This window comes from Haemorhous mexicanus, chromosome 5, assembly GCF_027477595.1.
Source record: "Haemorhous mexicanus isolate bHaeMex1 chromosome 5, bHaeMex1.pri, whole genome shotgun sequence".
NCBI classification, from domain to species: Eukaryota; Metazoa; Chordata; class Aves; order Passeriformes; family Fringillidae; genus Haemorhous; species Haemorhous mexicanus.
In genome coordinates this window covers 17,373,824-17,386,549 of record NC_082345.1, presented here as the reverse complement: position 1 = coordinate 17,386,549, position 12,726 = coordinate 17,373,824, and the positions used below count along the sequence as shown (strand labels likewise).

At 54.4% G+C, this 12,726-nt stretch overlaps 3 protein-coding genes across 3 annotated transcripts in view; all 3 read right to left on the bottom strand.

The window, feature by feature from the left end:
- Positions 1-2,551: 2,551 nt before the first annotated feature.
- On the bottom strand, positions 2,552-4,247 carry LOC132328024 (inositol 1,4,5-trisphosphate receptor-interacting protein-like 1). Its single transcript, XM_059847812.1, is given in 2 exon segments — positions 2,552-2,839; positions 2,841-4,247. Coding segments are annotated over 2 exon segments (1,695 nt in total).
- Positions 4,248-7,824: 3,577 nt separating this feature from the next.
- LOC132328023 (inositol 1,4,5-trisphosphate receptor-interacting protein-like 1) lies at positions 7,825-9,520 on the bottom strand. Its single transcript, XM_059847811.1, is given in 2 exon segments — positions 7,825-8,112; positions 8,114-9,520. Coding segments are annotated over 2 exon segments (1,695 nt in total).
- A 2,359-nt stretch (positions 9,521-11,879) lies between these two features.
- PARVG (parvin gamma) overlaps positions 11,880-12,726 on the bottom strand; it is a 34,626-nt gene continuing 33,779 nt past the window's right edge. Inside the window, exon 13 of the mRNA XM_059846156.1 lies at positions 11,880-12,291. Coding sequence (XP_059702139.1) covers positions 12,215-12,291 — 77 coding nt within the window. The 3' untranslated portion in view covers positions 11,880-12,214. The remainder of the gene's footprint in view (positions 12,292-12,726) is intronic.

The following is a 12,726-nucleotide window of genomic DNA, read 5'->3' as shown; positions in this document are numbered from 1 at the left end:
ACCCCAGCGCCACTCCTTCCCTTCCTGTGCCTTCTGCGGGGTTATAAAGATATAAAACAGAGGGAGCAGCTGGCCTGAAGGCCTCAGGGTTTTATTTCATCCTCGTTTTATAACGGAAACAGAGGTAATCCTGTAAGTACTTTAATTATAAAACGGAACCAGTGTGGACCACTGGGGAGCAGGCCCGGACCGTTGGGGGACGCCAGCAGCTATTGGCTGTTTGACCGGGTGGCAACTGGTTCAGCCAATACGGATGGATTGAGCAGGCAGACATTCAGATCTACAAAGGAAGAGAGCACTCAATGCAAGCTGGTTGCTGTGCATGAACCTTGGTGTGTGTGTATGGTCCCATTCCGGCCTCCGCAATCAAAGGGACAGAGGGGTTCCGTACAGTAGGCAATTCGGCAAGTCTTGTACCTTCCGAGTACCTCAGGCAGTGGGAGAAGAAAGAGGGCGATGGACCTGGGAATTAGGATACAAAAAGGAGGCTGCGCCCTTGTCCTGGGTCTCAACAAATCGAGACACCCCACGGCAAATGTCCCTTGGCCTCTCCCTTTATTCCAATAACATTACAGGACTCCTCTGTGTCTTTCCTGCACGTAACCCCTGGCGTCGTGAAGTTTTTTTCCACACAGGGAGACGCCCTGCTCCTTCAGTGCCCACTCTCCAGCTCTCCTCTGCTTTCTAGCACATCTAGAAGCCCGTGTCCTTGCCGCTGCACGGATCCCCCACGGCTCTCTGCCAGCCGCACTCCAGAGCTCCCAGCTCCAGCTGGCAGGGCCTCAGCGCCCGCCCTGTGGCCTCCCGTCCCGACGGCCACACCAGGCCCTGCTTGCTGCCCTCATGGCGGCACTCCTGGCCCCAAGTGCTCTCCAAGGCCTTCTCCGGGGGCACCTTCCTGCGGCCTTTCAGTCCCTGCACCAGGCCCAGCAGGGACCTGGGAGGGGCTGTGGTGTGGACAAGGGCCTGCAGGGACAGCACCAGGCCCAGTGGCTTCCCACCGACAGCGGGCAGGCTTGGGCTGGAGATGCGCAAGACATTCTTGCCTCTCAGGCTGCTGAGGCCCTGGCCCACGCTGCTGCCCACAGCAGCTGAGGCTGCCCCATCCCGGGCAGTGTTGCAGGCCAGGCTGGGCGGGGCTTGGAGCAACCGGGCCTAGCGGAAGGTCTCCCTGCCCTTGGCAGCAAGGTTGCAGCCAGACCATTTTTAAGGACCCTTCCAAGGCAGGCTCTTCTGGCAGCCTGTGATCACAGGGGCCGAGGGCAGCTGGACCTAATTTCTGATTAGAACCAATTCAGCACTGCAAGTTTGGCTAATTTCAAGGAGATTCTTCACAAGCCCAGATTCGCAACTTGTGACTTTAACCTCTACTATAGGCCTGGCTGAGATTACAATAAAGTCTTGCACAATCTAGCTTCTGGAATACTGTAGTTTATTGAATCAAGAGCCACGAACTTTCTAGGTTGCTACTCCTAAAAGCACTAACTACAGAGCACAATGCTTTGTCCCCAGCAGACAGAGACACGATCTATGGCCTTACTTCTACATTACAAACAATTCCTACGTGCGATATGTAACGGTATAATAGTTATGTATGTTATAAAGGTATCAATTTTATGAAAATCTTTTCCAGATATAAATGCCCTAAGAGCGTTAGTATGTATCGCAACTTAGAGTGACACTAAATACTGGCTATGTGCTATTCTAAAACCAAAATTACATATTTGACTCTACAGAATCATTTCTTACCATGATATCATAGTTACATCATTCGTATCCTTGATACTATTTATATTATTCTATTGGCTTTTAGTAGATTTTACTATTATATACGATAATTGATAACCTTTCTAGCATATCTTATGTATACATAGATAGATAGATAGATAGACAGATAGACAGATAGATAGATAGACAGATAGTTACATAGATACATAGATACATAGATAGATGGATCCACATTAACAGTCTAGATCTTTACGTATACAAAATATCAGGTCAGCTCCAACACAGTTGCTACAATGCTGACCTGAAGGATTCCCATGCGGGAACAAGGAGAAACACCGTCCACTGACGGATCCCAAACATTGCCCGGGAGTCTCTCTCCCCAGACAGAGTCAAGAAGCTCGACCCGAAGGCAATCCTTTGTGGTGCACGGCGCAAAGACCTGCCTGGAGCACCCCTGAAGCAAATGATGCCACCAGTGGTCCTTTCAAACATTCCCTCGTCAGGCCTTCTGAGATCGGCTTCTTTGCACAAGGTGAAGCTCTCGGGGGGAAAAGGGACTCAAAGAGAGAGGTGGGCGAGTAAGAGCGTCTCCTCTTGTGTGATCCTTGATCTTTGTAGCCAATCAGGTGATCGCCGGAGGCAGTGCCGGGGAGGCTGTTGAGACGACACTGCTGCTGCTGCTGATGGCACAGTGCTGCCACGCAGCGTTTTCCCTTCCCTCTCCGGAGCCCACGTTCTCCCCTCTTTTCCCACCTGCTGAGAGCTGGTCCTCTGCCGCCAGGCGCGAGGCTCACAAGCACAGCTCTGTGCAGGAGAACCTCTTTCACTGCTCATTTTTAAGGATTCGTTTGAGCCAGTGGTGCAGATCCACGTACTGGCTCACTGCCTGGGAGTGGGCAACCGGATCCATCTCCAGGTCGTGGAAGAGATTGCGTGACCGGGCCATTAGGACCTCTGGGGGCAAGCTGATCCCCTGAGGAAGCCTCTGGTTGCCCACAATGAAGTGATTGAGGTGTCTCATTTCCACACATGTGCGCAGGCTCTCGCTGATATCCATCAGCCGCCTCACAAAATGCCTCCTGCGCCACTGTGACGCGGGTAAGACGCTCAGCCATGTGCATGACAATGGTCTTGATGGTATAGGTGGAGAAGCCCAAGCCCAGCTGAAGACGAGTGAAGAACTGCAGGCATTTCAGGTGCAAGCTGTCAGGGGGGGCCCGCCTGGCGATGTACCTGAAGAACTTCATCTCGGCCACGGCGTAGCTCTCCGGCCAGATTGTGCTTGAGGTGTGGGCTTGCCTCGGCTGACTGCTGACAAAGACGTCTGAGTTGCCTTGCCGCACCCCAAACAGCAGCTCGATCCGGTAGCTTTCTCTGCCGTTGGTCACCTTCAACTGGCAAGAGCGTCTGGAGGGCAGCAGCACTAAATGCCAACGGTGTGACTCAAGCAAAGCCGGCCAGATTGCTCTCACCAGTTGGTAGAACCAGCGGGCAGTTTTCTCCACGTCCAGGTAGGAGCCCGTGCACAGGGTATGAAGGAGGCTGGGATCCTGACACCTCCTGAGCTCCTCCTCAGGGTGGTGCAGGAAGCACAGCATGTTCTTATCCTGCTGCTCCCTGGTGCAGGTGCACTCCTGCTGCACGCGGACGTGGAAGTTCCTCAGGCGCCTCTGCCCTGCAGTGCCCAGCTCTAGGTGGAAGCTGTGCCCTCGAGGAGGTGTCATGGGTATGAGCACCTGGTACACAACATCCTGCTCACGGGGACTCCAACCTTCGAAGGCACTGCCCACCCCGATAGCTCCTTGCAGCACCGGATAGAAACTGTTGGACAAGACCCGTCGAAAGTAAATTGCAAAATGCTCCATCAGGGTTCTTGTCCATGTGCATCCTTCCTGCAGGTCCTGCACAGGCCACTGTATGCGCTCCATCACGATCCTTCCAAAGTTATCGGCACGATGGCGGTATTGTTCCACTTCATTTCCAACATCATTGGCGTTTGCTGCATTTGCAGCCTCATGGCCAACTTCATTCGCAGCACCATCACGTTCTTCATTAGCAGCAGCATCGTCGACCTCCTGGGCCTGGCCGTCATCACTGTCGCTTTCCTCCCCATCCAGGTCACTGTCTCCTTCCTCTTCATTTCCGACATCTTCTTCATTTGCATCCGCAATTTCGACTCCCTCTTCATTCCCACCACCATGTCCTTCTTCACGCTCCTCTCTCCTCAGGCTCCTTTTCCTCCCCCAATACCACAGTGCCAGGAGAAGGAGCAGGAGCCCAGCAAGAGCCCAGACCTGCCAGTGCTGCCAGGCAGAGCAGAGCAGGTCTCCCCAGGCCCAGGCACCCTGCTTCAGGACCAGCTGCTCCACCTCCCGCTCCAGACCAATCGTCTCCTCTTCCCGGAGCTTGGCACGCACCTCCGTTCGCAGACGTGTCACCTCGTCCAAGCCATCACCCACGGGCTGTGGGTACGGGACAGCAATTTGCAAGAGCAAGAGCCACAACACCCAGGTATCCATGGTCTGCAGGAGGGTGGAGAGAAGGCCTTGAGAGGGGCTGTGAGGGAGGCAGCTGGCACCGGGGGCAGCAGCGATGGGAATCCCAGGGATCTGGGAGCAGGAAGGACAGGACCCCAGAGAGCTGGCAAGCAGCCAGGCCCGTTCCGCTGCCCCAGCAGCAGCAGCGGCAGCAGCGGCAGGGTGCCCTGCCCAAGGCTGTGCCATGAGGGGCTGCTCCTGGATGCAGGAGGAAAAGCCAGCCCCGGGTGCAGCGTTTCTGCCCCGGCCCTTGTCCCCAGCCCGGCCTCCCCGCCACGTGTGCACTCACCGCTTGCCCAAGCAATACGGGGCCAGCGTCACCTGCTGGGGCCTTGCATAGCTGCCCCCAATTGTGACATGGCCCCATGATGTCATGGATGTCACAGTACACCGCAGCCAGCCCAGCCCCGCCCTTTGTCCCCACCCCAGCTCGGACTGTCGGAGGGGCCCTGGGGTGCTGGTTAAGGCAGCCTTTGAGCGAATCTTCTTCAAAGAACCTCTCTTGGTCCTTCTCTTGTCCTTCTTATCAGCTGCCCTCCACTGGCAATCTCATAGATATCAACGTTGGGAGGCAGCCTTGAGCATCACGGAGTCTAAGCCTTGACTCCACGCTGAGCTTCAGCTAAATCTCCGAGTCTCTAAAAGGTGCCCTTTGGTTTCAGGCTCGCTGCTTTTCTGAAGGATGAGCATGACAGCATCCTCTTGCTGCCCCACAAGCACCTGTGGGAGAGCGCTCATTTTTTCTGCTGCAGAAAGTGTTTCCCAGCACAATTACCAGATGCTCTGCATTCCAAAGACGTATTTTGGGCGACCGGTTCCGGATAGATTGGTCTGTCCTTCTGTGCATAAACTGGCACAGCTACACGGACTGCAGTGACGAACCGCCATCTAAGAGGCTGGTGTTGTTGGCCTTCCCCCTGATTCCTAGCTACAAATGCTCAACCCCATCAGCACCAGCATTAAGCTCTAGACAGGGGGAACGGCGCCTTTATACATAGAGGGTGGGTGACCCCAGCGCCACTCCTTCCCTTCCTGTGCCTTCTGCGGGGTTATAAAGATATAAAACAGAGGGAGCAGCTGGCCTGAAGGCCTCAGGGTTTTATTTCATCCTCGTTTTATAACGGAAACAGAGGTAATCCTGTAAGTACTTTAATTATAAAACGGAACCAGTGTGGACCACTGGGGAGCAGGCCCGGACCGTTGGGGGACGCCAGCAGCTATTGGCTGTTTGACCGGGTGGCAACTGGTTCAGCCAATACGGATGGATTGAGCAGGCAGACATTCAGATCTACAAAGGAAGAGAGCACTCAATGCAAGCTGGTTGCTGTGCATGAACCTTGGTGTGTGTGTATGGTCCCATTCCGGCCTCCGCAATCAAAGGGACAGAGGGGTTCCGTACAGTAGGCAATTCGGCAAGTCTTGTACCTTCCGAGTACCTCAGGCAGTGGGAGAAGAAAGAGGGCGATGGACCTGGGAATTAGGATACAAAAAGGAGGCTGCGCCCTTGTCCTGGGTCTCAACAAATCGAGACACCCCACGGCAAATGTCCCTTGGCCTCTCCCTTTATTCCAATAACATTACAGGACTCCTCTGTGTCTTTCCTGCACGTAACCCCTGGCGTCGTGAAGTTTTTTTCCACACAGGGAGACGCCCTGCTCCTTCAGTGCCCACTCTCCAGCTCTCCTCTGCTTTCTAGCACATCTAGAAGCCCGTGTCCTTGCCGCTGCACGGATCCCCCACGGCTCTCTGCCAGCCGCACTCCAGAGCTCCCAGCTCCAGCTGGCAGGGCCTCAGCGCCCGCCCTGTGGCCTCCCGTCCCGACGGCCACACCAGGCCCTGCTTGCTGCCCTCATGGCGGCACTCCTGGCCCCAAGTGCTCTCCAAGGCCTTCTCCGGGGGCACCTTCCTGCGGCCTTTCAGTCCCTGCACCAGGCCCAGCAGGGACCTGGGAGGGGCTGTGGTGTGGACAAGGGCCTGCAGGGACAGCACCAGGCCCAGTGGCTTCCCACCGACAGCGGGCAGGCTTGGGCTGGAGATGCGCAAGACATTCTTGCCTCTCAGGCTGCTGAGGCCCTGGCCCACGCTGCTGCCCACAGCAGCTGAGGCTGCCCCATCCCGGGCAGTGTTGCAGGCCAGGCTGGGCGGGGCTTGGAGCAACCGGGCCTAGCGGAAGGTCTCCCTGCCCTTGGCAGCAAGGTTGCAGCCAGACCATTTTTAAGGACCCTTCCAAGGCAGGCTCTTCTGGCAGCCTGTGATCACAGGGGCCGAGGGCAGCTGGACCTAATTTCTGATTAGAACCAATTCAGCACTGCAAGTTTGGCTAATTTCAAGGAGATTCTTCACAAGCCCAGATTCGCAACTTGTGACTTTAACCTCTACTATAGGCCTGGCTGAGATTACAATAAAGTCTTGCACAATCTAGCTTCTGGAATACTGTAGTTTATTGAATCAAGAGCCACGAACTTTCTAGGTTGCTACTCCTAAAAGCACTAACTACAGAGCACAATGCTTTGTCCCCAGCAGACAGAGACACGATCTATGGCCTTACTTCTACATTACAAACAATTCCTACGTGCGATATGTAACGGTATAATAGTTATGTATGTTATAAAGGTATCAATTTTATGAAAATCTTTTCCAGATATAAATGCCCTAAGAGCGTTAGTATGTATCGCAACTTAGAGTGACACTAAATACTGGCTATGTGCTATTCTAAAACCAAAATTACATATTTGACTCTACAGAATCATTTCTTACCATGATATCATAGTTACATCATTCGTATCCTTGATACTATTTATATTATTCTATTGGCTTTTAGTAGATTTTACTATTATATACGATAATTGATAACCTTTCTAGCATATCTTATGTATACATAGATAGATAGATAGATAGACAGATAGACAGATAGATAGATAGACAGATAGTTACATAGATACATAGATACATAGATAGATGGATCCACATTAACAGTCTAGATCTTTACGTATACAAAATATCAGGTCAGCTCCAACACAGTTGCTACAATGCTGACCTGAAGGATTCCCATGCGGGAACAAGGAGAAACACCGTCCACTGACGGATCCCAAACATTGCCCGGGAGTCTCTCTCCCCAGACAGAGTCAAGAAGCTCGACCCGAAGGCAATCCTTTGTGGTGCACGGCGCAAAGACCTGCCTGGAGCACCCCTGAAGCAAATGATGCCACCAGTGGTCCTTTCAAACATTCCCTCGTCAGGCCTTCTGAGATCGGCTTCTTTGCACAAGGTGAAGCTCTCGGGGGGAAAAGGGACTCAAAGAGAGAGGTGGGCGAGTAAGAGCGTCTCCTCTTGTGTGATCCTTGATCTTTGTAGCCAATCAGGTGATCGCCGGAGGCAGTGCCGGGGAGGCTGTTGAGACGACACTGCTGCTGCTGCTGATGGCACAGTGCTGCCACGCAGCGTTTTCCCTTCCCTCTCCGGAGCCCACGTTCTCCCCTCTTTTCCCACCTGCTGAGAGCTGGTCCTCTGCCGCCAGGCGCGAGGCTCACAAGCACAGCTCTGTGCAGGAGAACCTCTTTCACTGCTCATTTTTAAGGATTCGTTTGAGCCAGTGGTGCAGATCCACGTACTGGCTCACTGCCTGGGAGTGGGCAACCGGATCCATCTCCAGGTCGTGGAAGAGATTGCGTGACCGGGCCATTAGGACCTCTGGGGGCAAGCTGATCCCCTGAGGAAGCCTCTGGTTGCCCACAATGAAGTGATTGAGGTGTCTCATTTCCACACATGTGCGCAGGCTCTCGCTGATATCCATCAGCCGCCTCACAAAATGCCTCCTGCGCCACTGTGACGCGGGTAAGACGCTCAGCCATGTGCATGACAATGGTCTTGATGGTATAGGTGGAGAAGCCCAAGCCCAGCTGAAGACGAGTGAAGAACTGCAGGCATTTCAGGTGCAAGCTGTCAGGGGGGGCCCGCCTGGCGATGTACCTGAAGAACTTCATCTCGGCCACGGCGTAGCTCTCCGGCCAGATTGTGCTTGAGGTGTGGGCTTGCCTCGGCTGACTGCTGACAAAGACGTCTGAGTTGCCTTGCCGCACCCCAAACAGCAGCTCGATCCGGTAGCTTTCTCTGCCGTTGGTCACCTTCAACTGGCAAGAGCGTCTGGAGGGCAGCAGCACTAAATGCCAACGGTGTGACTCAAGCAAAGCCGGCCAGATTGCTCTCACCAGTTGGTAGAACCAGCGGGCAGTTTTCTCCACGTCCAGGTAGGAGCCCGTGCACAGGGTATGAAGGAGGCTGGGATCCTGACACCTCCTGAGCTCCTCCTCAGGGTGGTGCAGGAAGCACAGCATGTTCTTATCCTGCTGCTCCCTGGTGCAGGTGCACTCCTGCTGCACGCGGACGTGGAAGTTCCTCAGGCGCCTCTGCCCTGCAGTGCCCAGCTCTAGGTGGAAGCTGTGCCCTCGAGGAGGTGTCATGGGTATGAGCACCTGGTACACAACATCCTGCTCACGGGGACTCCAACCTTCGAAGGCACTGCCCACCCCGATAGCTCCTTGCAGCACCGGATAGAAACTGTTGGACAAGACCCGTCGAAAGTAAATTGCAAAATGCTCCATCAGGGTTCTTGTCCATGTGCATCCTTCCTGCAGGTCCTGCACAGGCCACTGTATGCGCTCCATCACGATCCTTCCAAAGTTATCGGCACGATGGCGGTATTGTTCCACTTCATTTCCAACATCATTGGCGTTTGCTGCATTTGCAGCCTCATGGCCAACTTCATTCGCAGCACCATCACGTTCTTCATTAGCAGCAGCATCGTCGACCTCCTGGGCCTGGCCGTCATCACTGTCGCTTTCCTCCCCATCCAGGTCACTGTCTCCTTCCTCTTCATTTCCGACATCTTCTTCATTTGCATCCGCAATTTCGACTCCCTCTTCATTCCCACCACCATGTCCTTCTTCACGCTCCTCTCTCCTCAGGCTCCTTTTCCTCCCCCAATACCACAGTGCCAGGAGAAGGAGCAGGAGCCCAGCAAGAGCCCAGACCTGCCAGTGCTGCCAGGCAGAGCAGAGCAGGTCTCCCCAGGCCCAGGCACCCTGCTTCAGGACCAGCTGCTCCACCTCCCGCTCCAGACCAATCGTCTCCTCTTCCCGGAGCTTGGCACGCACCTCCGTTCGCAGACGTGTCACCTCGTCCAAGCCATCACCCACGGGCTGTGGGTACGGGACAGCAATTTGCAAGAGCAAGAGCCACAACACCCAGGTATCCATGGTCTGCAGGAGGGTGGAGAGAAGGCCTTGAGAGGGGCTGTGAGGGAGGCAGCTGGCACCGGGGGCAGCAGCGACGGGAATCCCAGGGATCTGGGAGCAGGAAGGACAGGACCCCAGAGAGCTGGCAAGCAGCCAGGCCCGTTCCGCTGCCCCAGCAGCAGCAGCGGCAGCAGCGGCAGGGTGCCTTGCCCAAGGCTGTGCCATGAGGGGCTGCTCCTGGATGCAGGAGGAAAAGCCAGCCCCGGGTGCAGCGTTTCTGCCCCGGCCCTTGTCCCCAGCCCGGCCTCCCCGCCACGTGTGCACTCACCGCTTGCCCAAGCAATACGGGGCCAGCGTCACCTGCTGGGGCCTTGCATAGCTGCCCCCAATTGTGACATGGCCCCATGATGTCATGGATGTCACAGTACACCGCAGCCAGCCCAGCCCCACCCTTTGTCCCCACCCCAGCTCGGACTGTCGGAGGGGCCCTGGGGTGCTGGTTAAGGCAGCCTTTGAGCAAATCTTCTTCAAAGAACCTCTCTTGGTCCTTGTCTTGTCCTTCTTATCAGCTGCCCTCCACTGGCAATCTCATAGATATCAACGTTGGGAGGCAGCCTTGAGCATCACGGAGTCTAAGCCTTGACTCCACACTGAGCTTCAGCTAAATCTCCGAGTCTCTAAAAGGTGCCCTTTGGTTTCAGGCTCGCTGCTTTTCTGAAGGATGAGCATGACAGCATCCTCTTGCTGCCCCACAAGCACCTGTGGGAGAGCGCTCATTTTTTCTGCTGCAGAAAGTGTTTCCCAGCACAATTACCAGATGATGCTCTGCATTCCAAAGACGTATTTTGGGCGACCGGTTCCGGATAGATTGGTCTGTCCTTCTGTGCGTAAACTGGCACAGCTACACGGACTGCAGTGACGAACCGCCATCTAAGAGTCACAGGCTGGTGTTGTTGGCCTTCCCCCTGATTCCTAGCTACAAATGCTCAACCCCATCAGCACCAGCATTAAGCTCTAGACAGGGGGAACGGCGCCTTTATACATAGAGGGTGGGTGACCCCAGCGCCACTCCTTCCCTTCCTGTGCCTTCTGCGGGGTTATAAAGATATAAAACAGAGGGAGCAGCTGGCCTGAAGGCCTCAGGGTTTTATTTCATCCTCGTTTTATAACGGAAACAGAGGTAATCCTGTAAGTACTTTAATTATAAAACGGAACCAGTGTGGACCACTGGGGAGCAGGCCCGGACCGTTGGGGGACGCCAGCAGCTATTGGCTGTTTGACCGGGTGGCAACTGGTTCAACCAATACGGATGGATTGAGCAGGCAGACATTCAGATCTACAAAGGAAGAGAGCACTCAATGCAAGCTGGTTGCTGTGCATGAACCTTGGTGTGTGTGTATGGTCCCATTCCGGCCTCCGCAATCAAAGGGACAGAGGGGTTCCGTACAGTAGGCAATTCGGCAAGTCTTGTACCTTCCGAGTACCTCAGGCAGTGGGAGAAGAAAGAGGGCGATGGACCTGGGAATTAGGATACAAAAAGGAGGCTGCGCCCTTGTCCTGGGTCTCAACAAATCGAGACACCCCACGGCAAATGTCCCTTGGCCTCTCCCTTTATTCCAATAACATTACAGGACTCCTCTGTGTCTTTCCTGCACATAACCCCTGGCGTCGTGAAGTTTTTTTCCACACAGGGAGACGCCCTGCTCCTTCAGTGCCCACTCTCCAGCTCTCCTCTGCTTTCTAGCACATCTAGAAGCCCGTGTCCTTGCCGCTGCACGGATCCCCCACGGCTCTCTGCCAGCCGCACTCCAGAGCTCCCAGCTCCAGCTGGCAGGGCCTCAGCGCCCGCCCTGTGGCCTCCCGTCCCGACGGCCACACCAGGCCCTGCTTGCTGCCCTCATGGCGGCACTCCTGGCCCCAAGTGCTCTCCAAGGCCTTCTCCGGGGGCACCTTCCTGCGGCCTTTCAGTCCCTGCACCAGGCCCAGCAGGGACCTGGGAGGGGCTGTGGTGTGGACAAGGGCCTGCAGGGACAGCACCAGGCCCAGTGGCTTCCCACCGACAGCGGGCAGGCTTGGGCTGGAGATGCGCAAGACATTCTTGCCTCTCAGGCTGCTGAGGCCCTGGCCCACGCTGCTGCCCACAGCAGCTGAGGCTGCCCCATCCCGGGCAGTGTTGCAGGCCAGGCTGGGCGGGGCTTGGAGCAACCGGGCCTAGTGGAATTCCCTGGTGCCAGAACCTTGGTATATGTTTCAAGAGGGAGGGGATGGGCCATTGATTGAAGGACAGGACACTGGGGAGGGGTTAAGGGAAGGATGCAGACACTTTTGGGGAACAGGGGAGGACCTCGGGGGATTTACATTAAAAAGGAGAGAGGAGGCAGCAGGGGCAGAACCATTATAATGGGGAGAAACTTGGACAAACCAAAGTACAACTTAATGCAACTAAAACATATGAGAACACAATTCAACAAATGCAGTAAACTAAAACAACGCTGACAGAGTCAGAACACAACCTGACACCCTTTTGGTCGGCGTATTGGTAGCAGTCCAATTGGAATTGTGGCTGCAGTCCTCCTGAAGTGTCAGCTGTGGTTCTGTTGGAGCAGGGATCCTGTAGAAAGGTGTAGTCTTCCTCTGAAGGTCTAGTCGAAGGTGCAGCTTTTCTCTGGGAAAATCCAGTTGAGAAAGCCATGCTGATGTTCCAGAATCTCAAGATTATATCTGGCTAGAATTCTTGGGTCTTTCCTCTGGGCGGAGCCTCTCACAATGGGATGCTATAGTTCTTATCAGTCCTGCAGTGACATTCAATATCCTGTTATCAGCAGATGTCTCCCTGGAGGGAGGAGGTGTTGTGGAAGAGATGAGGAAAACTGCCCACTTAACAGAAGACAGCTGCCATACAGATGGCAAATGGAATACAATTTGCTTGGCAATCCAGGGCATCTACTTAAGGAAACCATTAAAAATTAAAAAATACAACTCAGTCACTGCTTCAAAGGCTCATTTTTGGCTGTTTTTCCCCAAGGGAATACAAAGTACCACTATCACAATGGCTCTTCCCATGGTAATTATCAGGAATATACTGCAGACACTGGAATCTGGGAAAAAAGGCTGTGTGACCATTGTACCTTAAAAAAAAAAACCAAACTTCATAAGTATTGTTGCAGGGAGCCCCCTGAGCAGGGAATGACAAGCCTTGACACCATGATTACAGAAAGCTGAACAAA